This window comes from Littorina saxatilis, linkage group LG14 (genome assembly GCF_037325665.1).
Source record: "Littorina saxatilis isolate snail1 linkage group LG14, US_GU_Lsax_2.0, whole genome shotgun sequence".
NCBI classification, from domain to species: Eukaryota; Metazoa; Mollusca; class Gastropoda; order Littorinimorpha; family Littorinidae; genus Littorina; species Littorina saxatilis.
In genome coordinates, this window is record NC_090258.1 from 18,545,602 (window position 1) to 18,566,372 (window position 20,771).

The 20,771-nt window shown below is 40.7% G+C and overlaps 2 protein-coding genes across 3 annotated transcripts in view; one reads left to right on the forward strand and one right to left on the reverse strand.

Moving 5' to 3' along the window:
- The window catches only part of LOC138947288 (neurexin-4-like), a 50,386-nt gene extending 37,835 nt beyond the window's left edge, over positions 1-12,551 (forward strand). For both annotated transcript variants that reach the window (XM_070318735.1, XM_070318737.1), the window contains 8 exons: positions 421-540; positions 917-1,036; positions 1,967-2,152; positions 2,843-2,982; positions 3,994-4,090; positions 6,718-6,840; positions 8,940-9,092; positions 9,840-12,551. In XM_070318735.1, the coding sequence (XP_070174836.1) occupies positions 421-540; positions 917-1,036; positions 1,967-2,152; positions 2,843-2,982; positions 3,994-4,090; positions 6,718-6,840; positions 8,940-9,092; positions 9,840-10,030 (1,130 nt within the window). In that variant the 3' untranslated portion in view covers positions 10,031-12,551. The remainder of the gene's footprint in view (positions 1-420; positions 541-916; positions 1,037-1,966; positions 2,153-2,842; positions 2,983-3,993; positions 4,091-6,717; positions 6,841-8,939; positions 9,093-9,839) is intronic.
- Positions 12,552-12,633: 82 nt separating this feature from the next.
- Positions 12,634-18,275, reverse strand: LOC138947289 (myosin-2 essential light chain-like). Its single transcript, XM_070318738.1, has 6 exons — positions 18,153-18,275; positions 17,995-18,022; positions 16,948-17,088; positions 15,609-15,773; positions 13,896-13,973; positions 12,634-13,122 (listed from the first exon to the last, which is right to left on the reverse strand). Exons 1-6 carry the CDS (start codon positions 18,153-18,155, stop codon positions 13,094-13,096), a joined length of 444 nt encoding a protein of 147 aa, XP_070174839.1. The 5' UTR covers positions 18,156-18,275; the 3' UTR covers positions 12,634-13,093.
- Positions 18,276-20,771: the final 2,496 nt, after the last annotated feature.

The window sequence follows — 20,771 nt, forward strand, 5'->3', positions numbered from 1 at the left end:
TGAGTGAGTGAGCGGTTAAAGTTGATATGGAGATGCAAGCTCAGATCATTGCAGATTGCTTTTTTCCATATGTTTTGTCAGTTCTCCTAAATGTTTTATCAATCAAAAGGTATTCAAATTGTTGTGTTTGGTAGTGTGTGTGTGTGTGTGTGTGTGTTTTCATGGCTTGTTGGATCAGAATGCTGCCTTCTCAGTAAAGGTTGACGACACCTGCAAAATATGGAATGAAAAAATTTAAGCCTCTTCAAATCTGCTGTAAAAAATACTCCTTTAGAATCCTTTTGAGGGGTTGCAAAGAAAGTAATTTCAGTTTTTTCTCTCCTGTGCTTAGTTTATCAACTGATTCTAATTTGTCGGGATTTTGAGGCTTGTGAATCTTGATTTGAGTCTGTTTTGTTAACAAATTGTTTGCATGTGCAGGTGCCTTGATTGACTACAACGACGGCTATGTGGGCTGCATGAGGGGCCTGCGAGTGAACGGAAAACTGATGGACATGTCTGGATTCCTGAGGTCGGGAGAAGTCTACGGAGTGGTGCGAGGTAAGACGGGTTTGATTCTGCTGGGAAGGGACAACGAGCGAGAAATAATCTTGAGAAAGAACTGTCGGTACTATGCAAGGACACGCACAAGTTTTTTTCTTTCTTGTATTTTTGTTTTGTTTTGTTTTGTTTGTTTGTTGTTGTTTCTTGTTATGGGGGGGGGGGGGGTGGAGATGGGGGGGGGGTGGAGATGGGGGGGGGGGTGGAGATGGGGGGGGAGGGGGGGGTGGAGAGGGGGGGGGTGTTCAGGCTTTGTTTTTTTTGTTTTGTGTTCAAGTTCGTTTGTTTTTTTAAATTGTTGAACATTTTTTTATAATATCATGACTGAACAGGTTTGACTTTTCAAATGAGATAATGACATTCTTTTTTGCCACAGGTTGTATTGGAAAATGTGCCAGCAACCCTTGTTTCAACGGCGGCACGTGTCGCGAGGGATACTCCCGCTACACCTGTGAGTGCTCCTACACCCCATGGCGAGGATGGAACTGTGGTCGGGGTACGTACTGTGCAGCCTAGCAACTGATTACTTGTGCCCTACAGCTTGGTTAACTCATTATCTCCCAGGTACGGATATATCCGCTCAGACTGTTAGCTTTAGTCGCTTCCTGTAACGTCCATCTAACGCCTGCATTCCAGCGTGTTGATACACAGTTTCTACACAGTTACTACAATTCTGAGTGACATGCTGCAGCACAGCTGGTCTCGGTTAAAAAAAAATTGGGTCAACATAGCTGGGGTAGAAAGTGTTAAACAGTATAAAATGTTTGGTGGCTTGTTGACAGACCAGCTGTGTTGTTGGTCTGAGGGGAGCATATCATCTACGGTTTTGTCTTTGTCGACCAATGCCGAGGTTGATAAAGATGAAAACCGAAGGCAATATGCTCCCCTGGGACCAACAAAAAATCTGACAACAAGCTACCAAACGTTGGTTTTTTCATCATTTTGGATGAGCAAAAGTACGTTTTTGTTTCGGTCTCGAATAGCAGCTAGCATCTGCTGAAGGGACATTAAACCCCAAAAACTAACTAACTAACTAACATCTCAAACAGAATGAGGCAGAGCGATGTTAAGATATCAAATAACCAAAGGGAAGTAATCGCTCTTAATGCATACAACATGTGTAATAGAGTAAGCGAGAGTTGTACGGAACCGTTTCTTCTGGCACCTGAGAGAATAACAAGCATTGAAATGAACAGAGGATGAAAGTCGCTTGTTCATTTCAATGCTTGTTATTCTCTCGGGTGCCAGGAGAAAAGGTTCCGTACAACTCTCGCTTACTCTATTACACATGTCGTATGCATTAAGAGCGATTACTTCCCTTTGGTTATTTGATAACTAACTAACGTTTTTGTTTGATTTTGCATTACTCGGTTTGACAGATCATTTTAACAGTAATGATGAACACTAACCCGTCATTTGTGTGCAGAGGTGGGAGTGAACCTGAAGAAGAACTACATGGTGCGCTACACGTTTGACGAGACGCAGGGTCTGTCGGCCACGGACTTCCAGTACGCCACCATCGGATTCTCCACCAAGGTCAAACAGGGCATCCTCATGCAGCTCAAGAGTGTCGAGACGCCCGACTACATCTCTGTGGAGATGAACAACAATGGTCAGTGTTATGGTCTAATGGAGATGAACAACAACAGTCAGTTCTATGTGGGTCTTGTGGAGATGAACAACAATGGTCAGTGTTATGGTCTAATGGAGATGAACAACAGCAGTCAGTTCTATGTGGGTCTTATGGAGATGAACAACAGCGGTTTGTTTTATGAGGGTCTAAAAACAAAGGTTTCACTGTAGCTCGGGAGGGGAGGGAGGGGGGGTGGGAGGGGGGCAGGCAAGGAGAGAGCACGCTTGTAGAACATGCTGTAGAGTCTGTTCATCCTCGCCACATTCACACAGAGCTGCAGGTGCAACTCCTATCCTTTCTCTCTAGCTCGATAATGACCCTCTGCCCTTTATACAACCATCCCTAAAGATCCCAAGCGGTTTATTATCTATATGATTCACCTTTCCATAACAAGCACCTGTGTATAACGACCACTTTTGGTTGGTCCCTTGGTTGATTATTATACAGTCGAACCGGTCTGCCAACCAACCCCTCATTAAAAACTAACTGTTTGCAAAGATCACCCTGAAGGATCCCTGATGAGTTGTCACTTTTCAATAGTGAGCAGCTGTCTGTAATGTCCACTTTGGGTTGGTCCCGTGGGTGTCGTGGTAGACAGGTTTGACTGCATCACAAAACAGAAATACCTGGCGGTTTAACAATACATTTTGATTGTTGTCGTGGTTACAGGAGGAGTGAAGGTGGTTCTGGACGTGGGTTTCCAGCGTGAGGAGGTCAATACGCCCAACATTGGAATCGACTTTGCCAACACACAGGTTCACGTGGTGACAGTGCGTCGCAGTGACAAAGGACGTAGGATCTTTGTTCAGGTGGGTGTCATTTTGTTAAATTCTTAGTTTCACATTTTTTCTTCTGTATTGTTTTTCCTATTCTGAGGTTTGTTTGGCCCTTAGTAGGAAAATTTGTGTTGTTTTCCTACAAGAATATTTATATATTTTTGGTGCTCATTTTCTGGTTTTAGGAAAAAATTCAGCATTAACCGATATAGCCCCATATGAGGTTCACCATCTCATTGAGTGAATGTAAAATGGTCGCTCTTCTTTCAGTATGGTATGTCATCCACGGAACCCCCCGCGGGTTAGGGGGAGTCCCATATTGGTTGGGACGAGAAAGAATTTGGCGACTAACGGTTCTGTTTCTCCTTTTACCCTTGTTAAGTGTTTCTTGTATAGAATATAGTCAATGTTTGTAAAGATTTTAGTCAAGCAGTATGTAAGAAATGTTAAGTCCTTTGTACTGGAAACTTGCATTCTCCCAGTAAGGTCATATATTGTACTACGTTGCAAGCCCCTGGAGCAATTTTTTGATTAGTGCTTTTGTGAACAAGAAACAATTAACAAGTGGCTCTATCCCATCTCCCCCCTTTCCCCTATCCCATCTCCCCCCTTTCCCCGTCGCGATATAACCTTAAATGGTTGAAAACGACGTTAAACACCAAATAAAGAAAGAAAGAAAGAAAGTCATCCACGGAACTATGCAGACAATTCAAAACTTGATTTCCTGTTTGACTCTTTCATATCTTTTATTTCTTTGTTTCAAAAACTTTCAGCAATGTATGTTCGGGTTTAGGATAGGGCTCTTAGGATTTTCAGTTTCAGGTTTGGACATAATGTAGGTCTAGCATCTGTGTATCTTTAAAAGTCAGGACTGATACCTTGAATCGTCTTGTTAACTTGTGAGCAGAACTGTGGCTTTAACTATGTCAGTGTCATGTTTGTGTCTTGGTTCTTTCTTTAGGTGAACAAAAGTTTGAATGGTCATGTTAAATCGCTCTGAGCAGCTTTGACTTGGTGATCAATTTTTGTTGTCTGTTTGTTCAGGTGGACAACTACCCGCCAGTTGACCACTACTTCCAGGTGTCGGATCAGTCAGACACTATCCTGGACAAACCCAAGTTTCTCTATGTGGGCAATAACGGTATGTACCAATAGTTTGTTTGTTTGTTCGTTCATGGGCTGAAACTCCCACAGCTTTTATGTGTATGACCGTTTTTACCCCGCCATTTCGGCAGCCATACGCCCCTTTCGGGGGAAGCATGCTGGGTATTTTCGTGTTTCTATAACCCAACGAACTCGGATATGGACTACAGGATCTTTTCCGTTTGTACTTGGTCTTGTGCTTGCGTGTACACACGAAGGGGGATAAGGCACTAGCAGGTCTGCACATAAGTTGACCTGGGAGATCAGAAAAATCTCCACCCTTAACCCACCTGGCACCCGCGGCCGGGATTTGAACTCACGACCTTCCGATTAGGAGGCCCATGTCTCATCCACTGGGCCACTGCGCCCGTCTTGTACCAATAGTGAAATAGTACATTGTGCTAAGCTGTGGTCACATTGGAGATTCCACTGAGTGATTTCTGTCTGCACACAAGCGCTGGAAACGAATGTGTTTTGCCAAATATTAACCCACTGAATTTCGGCTTTTCTTCTTCTTCGTCTTCGTTCAAGGGCTGAAACTCCCATGTTCACTCATGTTTTTGCACGACTGGGTTTTTACGTGTATGACAGTTTTTACCCCACTATTCAGGTATCCATATGCCGCTTTCAGGGGAAGAATTTCGGCTCTGTTTTTGTCGAAATACAAAACCGATAAAGTGCAAACATGTCAAAATCTATTAAAAAAAAGAAGAAAACAAATTATTAGATTGAATATTAACTTTCCGGAATAAAGCAACTCAAAAACAGATAAACTGCCAATATTTCAAAGTAAATTAATTTGTCTTTTGTATTTTTTTGATTATTATGCTTACTAGTTTGCTCACTTTGAAGACTCGTTAGGCCAAAAAAAAATAGTCTGTTTACGGTAACCCGACCGACCCTATTTTTTTCGCGCGACCCTAGGCTTTTTTTTGGCATTTGAGGGCGGAAAAAAAAATCTTTTCTTTTTTTTGCAAAATAACGAAAAAAATTGTTTGTTGGGAAAAAAAATGGGGGAAAAAAAAAATAAATCCCGACCTACCGACCCTATTTTTTTGGCCTATGTTACCGTAAACAGACCTATTTTTTTTTTGGCCTTAGTCTAGTCTTGTGAATGTTTTGTATTGTGTTTTATTTGTTTCACATTGTGTGTCTCACCAGGAGTCAAGTTTTAGATTCCCAAGTAACCTTCCCACATGGATCCCACGTGGGCCCCAAGTGGGATCCCACATGGTGACGTTGTGGGAAGTCCCACATGGGCGCCATGTGGGATTTGATTACGACTTCCAGTGGGACCCCAGTGGGAAGTAAAGTGGGACACCAGTGGGACACGACTGGAAAACGGGTGGGGCACGAGTGGGATCAGGGTGGGAAACGAGTGGGATTCATGGGTGGAAAACGAGTGGGATTCAGGTAGGAAGCGAGTGGGATTCAGGTGGGAAGCAAGTGGGATTCGGGTGGGAAACAAGTGGGGTTTAAATCGGAAACGTGTGGGACTTCTTAATTTTTCTTCTTCTGACTTGCGTAGAGGACTGGGTTCTTGCGAACGTCTCAAGAGTCCTGCGAATTTAAAAATCATCAATGTATAAATAAAAACAAAAACAAGAACAACTGATACACACAGATACATATTCAAGCACACACACACTAGTTTTTAATCACTCAAATAGAGTCATCGAGCGCGCGTGTAGCCACGTGCCGTGGGAAAGCCGTGTTGATGCGTTCATCAACCTTCGAGTTTGACAGTAATCCCACTGATCGTCTTCGTCTTGTTGAATATGAAGCACCGCCATTATATCACTCGGTGTTCTTCAGATGTAATCTTTAATCCATGCACATGCAATACTCGCGCGCACGGAACGTATTCACAGTCTATTCGCCGGCAATTGTAGCAAATTTCACACACTCTCCGCAATCGGCAGGCCCAACGCGGAACTGAACAGGGCAGAATAATAGTCCCGCAGTGAAAACAAAAATCCTTGAAAATATTTAGTCATCACGTGAGTAAATAAACCATTCTAGAGACAACCGTTGTTATTAACAGAACTGCAATAATTACACACATATAAAATACTTCGGTGTATTTTAAATGATAGTATTCAACGTTTGCTACGATTCAAACGAGTCCAGTGTAAACAGCGTGTGCTGTGACGTCACCGATCTCGATGGGGCAACTTGCAGACTCGCGCAGTGACAGTGTGACTCGCGCTCGCAGCGTCGGAACATTTTCCTCGCACGCTGTGTGGGAACGAAGAGGGAATTCCCACTTTTATCCCATTTCTGTCGAAGTGCAAGCTTGTTTCCCAGAGACTAAGGGACGGCCCAGGTCTATACCACTTTCTTCCCACAGCTTTGACTGTGGGAGTTCTGTGGGATGGGAGTGGGCCCACTCTCCCATCCTCTTCCCACTTATTCACCACTGGGAACCCAGTGGGAATTCAATATGGTGTTACTTGGGTTGTGACTTGAATAAAACTTTCCATAAAATCAACTAATTGTTTTTCTGTCTCTGTGCATTCAGACATGGCAGAAACCAACTATGGCTTTGAGGGTTGTATCTACAGAATGCAGGTAGACAATATTTTCCCATAAATTAACTGATTGTGTTTCTGTCTCTGCATTCAGACACGGCGGAGACCAACTATGGCTTTGAGGGCTGTATCTACAGAATGCAGGTAGACAATATTTTCCCTCTGAAGCGAGCCTTCCAGGATCCACGCCCAGCCTACATCTCACTCCTACCTGAAGGTAAGCTTGACCTTTCTTTTCTTTTTTTTCTAAATATTTGTGTATCATTTCTGACCAGTATTTTTTCTGTAATAATATCCTTGCTGTATTCTTCAGGCATTGGGATTGACAACCGAAATTCACATTTCCGCACATAAATGGTATTTTCTGCAAAACAAAATTGTGTCTACTGGAAAAACAATTTGTTTAATAAATAAAAGTACATTCTTCTTTTACAGTTTTTACCACCAAATGGCTGCCTCATGTCGTTTACTCTGTGTGTATGTATGCGTTTGCGCTTAAGGTCATTTCATTTCTGATTTTATTGAGTCACTTGAGAAAAAGTGACTCTATGTAATCGGTCAGTGTTAGTCTGTCCGGCCGGCCGGCCGGCCGTAGACACCACCTTAACGTTGGACTTTTCTCGGAAACTATCAAAGCGATCGGGCTCATATTTTGTTTAGTCGTGACCTCCAATGACCTCTACACTTTAACGATGGTTTCGTTGACCTTTGACCTTTTTCAAGGTCACAGGTCAGCGTCAAAGGAAAAATTAGACATTTTATATCTTTTCTCGGAAACTATCAAAGCGATCGGGCTCATATTTTGTTTAGTCGTGACCTCCAATGACCTCTACACTTTAACGATGGTTTCGTTGACCTTTGACCTTTTTCAAGGTCACAGGTCAGCGTCAAAGGAAAAATTAGACATTTTATATCTTTGACAAAGTTCATCGGATGTGATTGAAACTTTGTAGGATTATTCTTTACATCAAAGTATTTACATCTGTAGCCTTTTACGAACGTTATCAGAAAAACAAGGGAGATAACTAGCCTTTTCTGTTCGGCAACACACAACTTAACGTTGGGCTTTTCTCGGAAACTATAAAAGTGACCGGGCTCAAATTTTATGTGAACGTGACTCATTGTGTTGTGAATAGCAATTTCTTCCTGTCCATCTGATGCCTCATATAATATTCAGAACTGCGAAAGTGACTCGATCGAGCGTTTGCTCTTCTTGTTTCAGGGATCGCGCTAGCTTTTTAAAAAACGCGTAAGTCATACGCAACCAAACGAAAAAAACGCGTCACGGACCAATATTTTTGCGTACTACGAAAACACGTACAGACACAAACAAAACACGCACGAAAGACTTAAAGACACTCCTTACCTAAATACGGCGAGTTTTCCTGTCGAACTCCGCGCACGCCTGTCGAATAACACCCCTGCTGTCTCCAACCTTCGGGCCTTGCGAGTTTGTTTCCCGCTCTAATACGACTAGACACACTTTCCGCCTTTTGGAAGCGCGAGATGGGAGAGCAGCTAATGTCTGTTTCATTATCCGACAAGACATTATCTGATAATACCCTCGTTACGTTCGTTTGCGATACTTCGATGCAAAAAGAAACGGACTTTAGTTTTGACGCGCAGATTTCATGTGTGTCGTCACTTCTCGAGCCCTATAGTCAGTTTCAGGATCGGGTGATTATTAAGTCAGAGCAAAAGCGCTGCGTGAAGACAAGAAAAAGTTACAATATTTTTGCGTATGGCTTACGCGGCGCGGCGAAAAAAACGCGTCAGCGACTTTGAAAATGCGTCAAATACGCAAAAATCGTGCGTAAACGCGATCCCTGTTGTTTTCAAATGTAAACTGCTTCATGTAGCTGATCTTTTTAAACCCTGAAAAAAAAACTCAGGCTAGACCAGAGTACTTATATTTGGTTTGATAGAAAAGTTTGATGGAAAAGTTTGATAGAAAAAAGCCATGGGAACATCCTGATCCTGCCGTGGCTTTCAGAGTTTTTTTTCCAATCTATTCCAATGCCTGATTCCGCCCTTCACTCACTGATTCTCATCATTGGCATAGCCAAGTCTCGAAAGACTGTGCTTGATGCGCCCCGTCATGCCGAGCGTGGATTCGCGGCAATGTCTTGTGTGGCTGAAGAACCCGATCCTGGACCAGCAGTCTCTGTTGCAGACAGGACATGTGAAGCTCGAGGGCTAGGGAGAAGGTGATGCAACAGCGCATTTTTGGCGGACCCATTTCTCAGCAGCTTTTTGGTGCCTGCTCTTGTCACTCACTCACTCGCTCACTAATTCATATATTTAATGGTGACACAGGTGCAGTGAGAGAAGACATGTGCGGCTTTGAGGAAGTGACAGTGGTGCCGGAGCCAATCAAGACGCGACCAAATCGCGGAGAGCTTCAGAACGTCACGTACCCCCACGCAGAGGCCAAGGAACTGTCGCCAGAGGAGCGCGCCATTATTGCAGGTTTGTGCCCGCTTCAGTGTTGAGCATGACAATATTCAAGAAAAAAGAGAGGAAGAGAGGCAGACAGGCATACAGACAAAAACAAGGATGAGAGAGAGAGTGTGTGCGTGCGTGTGCATGTGTGTACAAGTTTTTATTGGTCAAATTGTACATGCCTTGAATGAGCGCTTCTGCTGAGCTAAGGGCAGTAGGTTTTGGCTGGACAGCACAAGCAATAGAGGACGCACAGGCACTAGCAACAGCCAAGCTTTCAATGCTTGCCACGATGAGCGTTTTGTGCGCGTCTTAAAGGACATCAGTGCAGTGTGCCTGTGGACATTATTATTGACGCCATTTTGAGCCAAGGGGTTGCAACTCAAGCAGAAGCGCTCAATGTGTCTGATAACACTGTTTTGCTTTTACGCTTTATGAGCTCTAAAATATCCACAATATTAGCTGTGTTTCTGGTCTTCAACGACTAAGGCCAAACAAAAATGTATGTTGGTTTAGGGTAACATGACCCCCCAAAATAGGGTCAGTAGCTCGGCTTTTTTTATTTCTAATTTTTAATTTTAGTCTCGGTATGGTCAGTAAAATGTGCCATACCGTTGTTTTTTGTAAAACAAAGTTGAGAAATGAAAAGAAAAAAAAAAGTTGTAGGGTTGGTGCAAAAAAATAGGGTCGGTCAGGTTACCCTAAACCAACATATATTTTTGTTTGGCCTAATGAGATGAATATTATTAAAAATGATCTCCGCCATTGTTGCAGTGTCTGTGACGGCCTTCTTCCTTCTCGTCATCATCATCCTCATCTTCGTTTTCCGCTCGAGACTGGAGGGTGGCGATTACGAAACGGAGGAGGCAACAGGAGCAGAATACGCCGACGATCCCGACACGGCTATTGTGTACAATCAGACTGGTTTACCTAACATGACCACAAAATACGAGTTCTTCATGTGATGCATGCGGAGATATGTACAGTTTTGAGTGTTTTCTTTCTCATCGAGCTCTGTGGAGACAGTGAACAATTGAAAAACCAAGGTACATCAGAAGATTAAAGAAACTACCAAGTGCTACGGTCTGTAAAAGGGTGTCAGTTTATTGAAAGGAAAAGGGTTGGGTGCTTTATTTTATTAAAGAAATCGAGATTTCAAACTGCGTTTTTTTGTTTTTAGTTTTTAGTGTTTGTATTCTGAGGTGCCAGCACCAGCCAGTTTCAGCGTGACATGTGAGGCCTCTGAAATGCCTTGCGTTATTTTCCATGAAACTGTACGTTTAATATCAAAGAGCTAGTTTTCTGCAGCAAATGTAGACTTTTTAGTCGACATGTTTTTGTGCGAAAAGCAAGGGCCTGACATTGTGAAATTGGTTTTGCTATGTCAAGCTTTATAATGCAAAGGTTATTTACATGTCAGTTGTATGCACATTCCTGCTGCTGTTGAAGAGGTTTATACATTTGTGACATATCACTTCATTATCATTTTTTGTAAATATTCACCCCTAACATGATATCATGTTGTATCTTATAATTGTTAATACTGACATATCAGCTGATAATTTTTAAATTGGAGTTCAGTGCATTTCAAACATGTTCTTTTTTAAAGGCTGACATATAGTCCTATTTAATTAGTTTAATTACTTCCAAGGCTTTTCCCATCGTTGCGGGGATGTATAAATTAAGCTTCCTGCAAAGTTTTAGGTTTGAAGTCCTTACCAATTACGAGAAATAGTTCATTCTTTACCCCCCGCGGGTTAGGGGGTAGAATTTACCCGATGCTCCCCAGCATGTCGTAAGAGGCGACTAACAGATTCTGTTTCTCTTTTTACCCTTGTTAAGTGTTTTTTGTATAGAATATAGTCAATTTTTGTACAGATTTTAGTCAAGCAGTATGTAAGAAATGTTAAGTCCTTTGTATCGGAAACTTGCATTCTCCCAGTAAGGTAATACATTGTACTACGTTGCAAGCCCCTGGAGCAAATTTTTGATTAGTGCTTTTGTGAACAAGAAACAATTGACAAGTGGCTCTATCCCATCTCCCCCCTTTCCCCGTCGCGATATAACCTTCGCGGTTGAAAACGACGTTAAACACCAAATAAAGAAAGAAAGAATTAATTCTTTATTGCTATGTTTAGCAACAGTTCTCCAGGACTTGGGCTATTTTTAGACCGTCAACACAGACAGTACAGCTTCGTCAATCCCCGCGTGAAGGAAATCGCTCACCTTCCACGTGCAAAACGTAGTGATATTTACACGCCAGATTAGCGCGGTAGCGTATTGTGCTAAGCAGGAAAGCGCGCTTTTCTGTATTCTTGTTAACTTCGCAATTTCCGGAAAACATCCACTTTCACTTTGAGACTGTTCTGTTTACATTCGACACTATCAACACCACTTTGCAATACTGAAATAATTTTTTCTGTGTTCAAAAGCAACAGCCAATTGTTATTATATCCCCTTAGGTACAGTTTTATAACATTATTGGCACATGTAAACAATATGAATTAACTAATGAACACTACGTATATGGCAGCCTTTAAATGAAATTCAAAATTTTTTTTTAAGGACTGTGAAATAACTATTTTTGTATCAAACCTTGAAAGTGATGTATTATGGCCCCTCCCTTTCCAAGCTTTCTGATGAATGAATGCCTTCCCTTGCCCTTCAAACTTTTTGAACACCAGTTTATAATTCAGAAATAGTCCTTTTAGTCTTGTTTTCCATTTCCATTTTTGAATAGTGCCACGCAAATCCCAAAGCAACTTTCCCAAAATGAACATATCATTCCATGATCAAACTGTATAAATAAGGTGTTTTTGTGTGTGTAGATGTGTTGAAAGAACAAGAGCTTCAGTTGAAGATACATTTCTAGCTGGGATGAATGTGTATGAAACTTGACTGTTACAATGTATATTACTGAGTATTCTTGGTTTATTATGGGAATTGAAAAAAGTAAAAAAGGCTGAAAATGTATAAGTACTATCAACTAGGGGGTCCGGGGGCATTCCTCCCCGTTAAAATTGTTCTCCAAAGAACCCAGATTGTGCAATTTGGTGTCATCTGAGCTCCAAGTTTGCCATTAAATTCAGTTTTCAGAACGATTTTTGCCTCCTCCATTTATTTTTTCGGCGGAACAAAAAAATTAAGGCGCAAATTTACCTTTCAGCGGACAATTCCCATGCCTGTTTATACTATGTTTATTATATCTGTACAGTTCTTTTTACATTTGTACATGCTTAACTGTACAATTTTTTTTCTCTCCCAACCAGTGAAACTGGAATTTCTCATTCATTGGTTGTGAAAAAGACATGCATGTTAGCTGTTTGGAGAGCTTGCTCATCAGTGGAGAATATGGGAAGGAATAGAAGGATCTACAGTTTGAATGCATTGCAAGAATGATTGTGTGTATGCATGGTACCTCTGAAAGGAATTTACTTCATTACTATCCATTTGATTTGTAAATAAACTTTTGTACACAAGGTAAAACTACTAAAGACTGATGCATTTGTTGCTGTACGAGTTTCACACATACTGTCATTCATACAAAAACAGACACGCAACATTGGAATGTTTTTATTTATTTATTAAATATTTGTCGAAGGACAGTTATAAAATGATGTATATATACAACCGAAAAGGCAACCATATCAAATTTTCTTAAGCCAGTAAGCAAATCAAAGAGAAAAGTTGTATTAGTTTAACCTTAATTAAGCAGTGAAACTTTGTTCTGAGTAAAACACTCTACCCCCGAGGCCCCTCCTCAGTGCAAAATAATAACTCTGCCTTTACTCTCGACTCTCAATAATGAGATTTCAAAGCAGAACTACGCGAAAGTATAAGCAAACCCATTAAATAAGCACGCACAGAAAAAGAAGTGTCCACTTTACAAAGCAATTCTTTCATAAGTATATATATCTGTGGAAGAGAGAAAACGATGCTTGCAGCTGATCATTTTCCGGCAGTAACTGGTCCACTAAATAATGATAAATGAGAACACTGCACGTGGAAAGATGCTAGTTTGTTTTGGTCTATCCGTTATGCACCAACTTGATCAATTCTGAAACATAAAGAGCAGAAACTATTAACAAACGACATTCAGATAAACATGAACATTTATTTTATTTAACAGTTGGCTCTGTCAACAACAAAAATGCTACAAAGAGATGTTTTCATTCACACAGACAATTCCCTTCACCAAATGTACATGTATTTCACAACAAAGGAAAGAGAAAACTATGACAAATATACTTTCACAAGTACTGACACTGTGACCATGAAACTGATGTGTGAATACTAAGTTGAGTCAGTTTTTTATGCCCATTCCCCCAATTCGCTGAATAATTCAGCAGCTGATCAAAATGCCTCCGATTTTGATTATGAAAACAACTCTGACCGTAACCCCTACAGCTCTAACAATGCTATTTAGTGATATCATACATCAACCCTGATGTTACCGATTTACTTGTTAAACAAAAGAAAGGCGTTTTGGCTTTCACCAAGCAAGTCAATAACTCCTCTGGTTCAAAAGATGTCATAAGTTACAGACCGATACTGATATTTTTATGAGGCTCGCAGTCGTACAAAAGCTAACAATAAATCTAGAAGTAGAACAGATAGGGATAAAAGGGGTAAGATGTCCTTCACCGATTTTCTCTGAAGGAAATAAGCGCACAAAAGTAAGAGAAGAGAAAAACCCTGACCTTCATAAAAAAAAATTCTTTTCTTTCTTGTTCACTTTCTCCTTTTTTTTTATTCTTAATTTTTTTTGGAGATCAGAGATTTGTCATCCACGTCCTGCCTAGTCTACAACCAGATGAAGAAGGCTCTGACCTTCATAGTTGATGTTTCCTTGTGAGTCCTCCATCCCCTGGATCAGCTGGTCCACCTCATCGTCTGAGAGCTTCTCCCCTGCACACCGCAAACAGATTAAGAATAAGGATAAGATTTTATAAAGTCCTGTGAGGTTACCCTCATGGAAATTAGGGCAGCTTTCTCACTGGGGAAAGCGAGCTGCCATACAGTATACGGCGCTACCCAAAGTTTTTTCTTTTTCCTGCATGCATGTATTCATGTTTCCAAGCCCTGATACTTCCGCTGTGAACTTGGGTTCTTTATTGTGCGTGCACGCGGGGGTGTTCGGACACCGAGAAGAGTCTGCACAAAGTTGACTCTGGGAAATAAATCCCTCGCAAAACGTGAGGATCAAACCCACGCCGATAGGGACAACTGGTTTTGAAGACAGCGCCGCTACCGACTGAGCTATTTCCCCACCCCAACATGATCAGAGGAGTGAAACAAATAACAGCGGCACAGTGTAAACTTTTATCATTTAGCACAAGCGATTGATGAGGCACAATAAAACGACTTCAGACTAGCCCCAGATTGCTTTGAGTTGGACTGAAAAAAAATATTCTAGGAGAGCATGCCCTCTTGCTAATTTGAGTCTTACCACCTCAGTTTTCTAATTTTATCATTCAGTTAATTCACTAGCCTGTTGATTTTCATACTTCCTGCCTATGGCGAGTGTCTCCTTTTGAAGAACACCAAATTAACCTTGTTGTATGTGTTCACTTGCAATGCTGTAGTGTAAATATGTACAGGAGCTTTAATCGTGTGTGTTTTTTTTCTCCTCATGTAAGTGGGACAAATAATAAACTAGTGGATTAAAGTTGACTCGAGTCTAAACTGAAAATTCAACTAGCCTGTTTCAAAACATGAACTTGATCACATCCTAAAGAAGTGTTGGAAGTTCCTAATATTTGAAAACAGTGACAGACAAATGAAGGAACTAGGAAAGTCATATTCAACACAGACAATTTTCTTTCACTCAGAATACGGAAAAAAAAAAACGTTAAAAAAAACTACAATTTTTTAAATTTTTTTTTACCCATTCTGAGTGTAAGAAAATGTCTGCATTGGAGTATGACTTTCTTAGTTCCTTCATTTGTAAAAGACCAAACATAATGAAAGTAAAACTAAGAACAAGAAGAGCAAACGCTCGATCGAGTCACTTTCGCAGTTCTGAATATTATATGAGGCATCAGATGGACAGGAAGAAATTGCTATTCACAACACAATGAGTCACGTTCACATAAAATTTGAGCCCGGTCACTTTTATAGTTTCCGAGAAAAGCCCAACGTTAAGTTGTGTGTTGCCGAACAGAAAAGGCTAGTTATCTCCCTTGTTTTTCTGATAACGTTCGTAAAAGGCTACAGATGTAAATACTTTGATGTAAAGAATAATCCTACAAAGTTTCAATCACATCCGATGAACTTTGTCAAAGATATAAAATGTCTAATTTTTCCTTTGACGCTGACCTGTGACCTTGAAAAAGGTCAAAGGTCAACGAAACCATCGTTAAAGTGTAGAGGTCATTGGAGGTCACGACTAAACAAAATATGAGCCCGATCGCTTTGATAGTTTCCGAGAAAAGTCCAACGTTAAGGTGGTGTCTACGGACGGACGGCCGGACAGACTAACACTGACCGATTACATAGAGTCACTTTTTCTCAAGTGACTCAAAAATGAAATGTTTTCCATACCCAATGATGTAAGAATGTGTCTAAGCTCGGCGCTGGAGATGAAACCATTCTGCTCCTTGTCAAAGACACGGAAACCCTCAATGAAGTCTTCCAGAGGTGGAACGCTGCGGTTCTTGCTGATGGTCTGCAGGATGGGGTAGAACGTCTCAAAAGAGATGCGTGCATCTGAACAAAAGAAATACATACAATGTATAATTATATCTATAATATCATATATTTCTTAGCAGCCAATGTCTTTGTCAAATGCTGAAGAAGATGAGTGCTTTCTTACTGTAAAAAAAAAGAAGAGAAAAAAGTCATGTCTTCTTGGTAAGTTGGCAAAACAAAGAAACCAAATGTTGGATGAAGAGTCGAGAGAAGCGGACCTGTTTCGAGCGAACATTAAAATTTAGAACAGATCCGATTCAGCAATGTCACCTTTTCAGGACTCAATCAATCAATCAATATGAGGCTTATATCGCGCGTATTCCGTGGGTACAGTTCTAAGCGCAGGTACTTTTTTTAATTTATTTTTATTTTTTATGCAATTTATATCGCGCACATATTCAAGGCGCAGGGATTTATTTATGCCGTGTGAGATGGAATTTTTTTACACAATACGTCACGCATTCACATCGGCCAGCAGATCGCAGCCATTTCGGCGCATATCCTACTTTTCACGGCCTATTATTCCAAGTCACACGGGTATTTTGGTGGACATTTTTATCTATGCCTATACAATTTTGCCAGGAAAGACCCTTTTGTCAATCGTGGGATCTTTAACGTGCACACCCCAATGTAGTGTACACGAAGGGACCTCGGTTTTTCGTCTCATCCGAAAGACTAGCATTTGAACCCACCACCTAGGTTAGGAAAGGGGGGAGAAAATTGCTAACGCCCTCACCCAGGATCGAACTCGCAACCTCTCGCTTCCGAGCGCAAGTGCGTTACCACTCGGCCACCCAGGACTGTCATAACATGTAATGCTGCCACTTAATGGCTTAAAGTTAAACATTCGAATTCCAAGCTTCCGCGTTTTTTAAGTAGCAGTTTTAAATTTAAGACTACATGTGTGAAAACCAATTCATAAGTCATTGATTTCACAGCAACTTGGAGCATGAAATACAGCTATAGTGCAATATGAAGTGAGGTGAACGGCAGCATACACAATGAACAAGTAACATAAACACTTAAAAATAAAATATACACAGCTCATACCAGTTATAGGTTTACCAGACGCAAATGTTCACACACAATAAAAAAAGAAATACACGCACACAGTGACAGACAAACACAAACACATAAAATGTATTTTCAAGCAAAATACTCCAATTATTCAACAGAAATTATTTGCCCATACCTGGGTTTTGAGAGTATCCACATTTCCTGATCTCCTGCTCTGTGGGGTTCTGATTCAACGACCTGAGAACATCCCCCAGTTGGCTGGCAGCGATCTTATTGTCTCCTCTGGTGTCAAACAGGTTGAACGTCTCCTGAATCTCTGTTGAAGAAATGCCGTCATATAAATGAGCGTTAGAACAAGCCTACTGAAGGAGGAGCACCTTCAGTCTATATCTAATATTAGTCCAGCCCATCTATCTACCCACCTATTTACCCAGTTTTAACTTCTAAACTGCAATTTGCATGCAAAACATGAAAGCTCATCCATTAACCATTAAGCTAATCTGTAGAGTTCTAACAAGTGATTGAAAATGTTGTGCAAACATAAAAAGTCACAATCTGTCTCATGAGTAACAGCCTTACACCACAGACCTTGTGAGACAGACAGGTTTCATTATTCAACCACATTACCAAGAATACAACCTTGTGAATGTGAGCTTTGCCGCAACATTGATAATTAAAATTTAAGAAAAAAAGAGTAAGCCTGCAGGGAATATGCATCTTTTATATCTTTTCAAAGCAGGAGAAGGACTATCATTAGTATCAAAGTAACACAAGCAGATAGATCGGCTTTATTGAGCACACAGCATTTTTAACTATAATTACTTTACAAATTATTAATTACATTTACAAGCTGTACTTTATACTGCGAAAACTAGGCTTTAATTCCAAATAAGGGCTGTTTAACTGCTCTGTGTCACCTTAGCACGATGGACACAAAACTGTCTATTGTGTTTGCATGATTCATGCAGAGCTACCATAGCACAGTAGCAGAAGGTGTGGCTCGGTTTCCTGTTCGAAGAAATTCTTCATCACACGACCATAATCACCGCACAACTTACTAAAATGATCTTCACAAGTAGTAATGTACTATTTAGCCATACCAAGTGACTGAATAAACTTTCACGCTCTTTAACTAGTGCGCCAAAAGAGGCTTTTCAAAAGTTTCCTCATTGAAATTGAAAAGGTAAAAATCCGGTTCGAAGATGACAAGAAGGCGACTTACCGTTCAGGTCGTCTTCTGTGTATTTCGCCTGAAAAGATTAAGAAATCACAAGATGAAACACAACAATGGCTTAAGAACTGATAGAATAATCGGTGTAACGTGTAGATAACCTTCAAAAAGTCGAAAACGAGAAGAAATTGTAAAGAAACCTGGCTCACCATTTTGGGACGTTTTGGTCTGTCTGCTTTTCTCTTCCGACTTCCGGAAAGGAGAGGTAGTCGGAACTAAGTGATAAATTAAAATGAAATCTCATTCACCGCAAATCTAGCACTTACCACAACAATCAAATAATGTTTTTGATGTAAATTTTAATCGACAAACCTTTTAATAGATATTATGATTAGCTTGAAATAGGGATCAACAGAATTTATTTATGTGAGTTTTCGTGTCTAAGAAAATAATGTCGATGTGTTCAGCCTATGCGCATAGCTGTGCAATGACTCATTGTCGGCTGCATTCATAGCAAGCTTTATGAAAGTCGCACCGCAAAATAACTAACATCTAAAACCGTCTTGCATAAATACAGACGTAAATAGTTATCTATATCATAATTTGACATTCCAACAATAGTCCCACATTTAGTAATAGTGTTTCCAAGAGAGGTAACATAGTATTTACTAAAGTAACAAAGCGATTGTACCCCCGCCAGTTCGGCGAAGCAACTGCAAATTTATACATTCATTAAACATAATACAATATTAGGCCAAACAGTTTCCCAGTTTATTCCAGAAAACCAACCAACCCACGAACAACAAAGCAAAGAAAAGAAAACAAAACAAACCGCAAACAGCGAAATACACACATGCACCTAAAAACTTGCAAACGGAAACACACACCGTAAACAAACGAACAAACATATAGGCCTACCAGGGCCGGACGAGGGAGGGGGGGGGGGGGGGGGGGGGGGGGGGCTTTGGGGGCTTTAGCCCCCCCCCCAGCCAAAAAAAAAAAAGAAAAAAAAGAGAGAGCTGAGAGAGAGAGAGAGAGAGCTTAATAATGACTTTTTGTGCAAGACTGAATAGGATAATTTTTCATGTATACTGAATGTTAAAATTTCTTCAGCTTCCGGGGGGCTTTGCCCCCATACCCCCACGGGGGCTTCGCCACTCGACCCCACCGGGGGCCTTCTGCGGCCCCCGGACCCCCGCTTCAACATGTTAGCCCCCCCCCCCCCCCCCCTAAAAACGTACTGGTCCGGCCCTGTAGGCTATACTGAATAGTGGGGCTCCTATGTTGCAAAATCATTCAAATCATGCAACAAACACCAAATTTAGCAAATATGAAGAGTTTTATGTGCTTAACAAAACCTGATACAGAGCCACCGCGAAAAATAAATAAATGGGTAGTTTTTAAACAATTTTTCAAAATGGCCGCCAGTGTAAAAATTGGGTATGTTAGGCATATTTCACTTCATGTGATTAACAGCAAATTTGGCGTAAATGGACATTTGCTTTTGCTTAGCAAAACCTGATACAGAGCCACCGTGAAAAAATTAAAAAATCAGTAGTTTTTTAACAATTTTCAAAATGGCCGCCAATTAAAGGGTATTTAGGCATTTTTGGTGCTACAAGACATTCTCTTGCAATAGAAACTAACACAAAAACATTTTTTAAACAAAACAATACATGTATTGTTGGTGCAGAGAATGATTGGACGGTGTGGGTGGCAGGGTTGAAGAATTTGTGGATTACCTAAACTGTGCAAAAATAAATATATTGCACCAATTTTCATACCAAAACGAAAACATTCATTCCTGTGCTGTTGTATTCAATGTATGCTATTGAGGGCACTCAACTTGGCTAACTGGAACACTTTTAAGATAAAAGGTGGCCTTTACATGGGTTATTTGACCGCCGCCCAAATAAGGGTACCCCCAAAATAAAACTGATAAAAATGTAATGTATCAACTCAAAAGTCGACTAAAATTCATAATCGCTGTATTTCGAAAACGTTGTTTGTTCTCATGTGTTTACATAACTAGCACATTCCGGTAAGTGTCTATACTCAAAAGAAACTTTGGCAGTACTTGAAACAATCATCTGTCATATTATACATGCGAAGTCAAACATATGTGGGATGTAAGTCAACAAACCTGTGGCAGTTTTTAAAATATTATTTCGTGAAGATTTGAAAGTGTACTCAAACGGTTGAACTACGCCTCGTGTGTAGACACACATTCCTGAAAGTTTCAACGCAACCCACTTGGTCATTGCTAAAATACATGGATTTTAGTTGACTTGGGTATCCCTCAAATTTGACACATAAACATCTCATCCGTGAGATCGACACATACATCAGTAGGTACAATGGCACAACACTAGAAATATGCAAGATGGCGAAATAAAACAACCTGTTCTGGATGGATAATCAAGTTGACTTTCTCTTCGTATACAACAGTGACCCAGTTGTGCCTCAGGAATTGTCGTCGGCTTTTTAAAAGGTACCCGAAGTTTTTGTCACATCTCTTTGTCACGTCAAGGGTATCCTTATTTTGACGGCGTAAATGATGATGTAAAAAAAAAAAATGTGCCAGATAGCGAAGATGCGAGCCTTTAATGGCATAGCCAGTTTGAATAAATTGACACAGGAATAAATGTTTGAGTTGGGGTATGAAAATGGGTGCAATAATATTTTTGCACAGTTTAGATGCTGACAGTTTTCACAGGCATGCAAGCACATTTGCAGAGAGCTGTGCTCTGCAGTCCTTCTTAGCAGCATTTGCAGCGTTTTGTTGTACAGCTCTTCTTGCAGGCACACCTCATGAGTTCTCGGCACAC

What these genes read in the sequence shown, in the direction of transcription:
- LOC138947289 (XM_070318738.1), bottom strand. An exon ending in CACAGAAGACGACCTGAACG is followed by an intron (nt 17,089 to 17,994) that starts GTAAGTCGCCTT and finishes TTTCTTCAACAG; the next exon opens with AGATTCAGGAGACGTTCAAC. An exon ending in ACACATTCTTACATCATTGG is followed by an intron (nt 13,974 to 15,608) that starts GTATGGAAAACA and finishes TGCGGTGTGCAG; the next exon opens with GGGAGAAGCTCTCAGACGAT.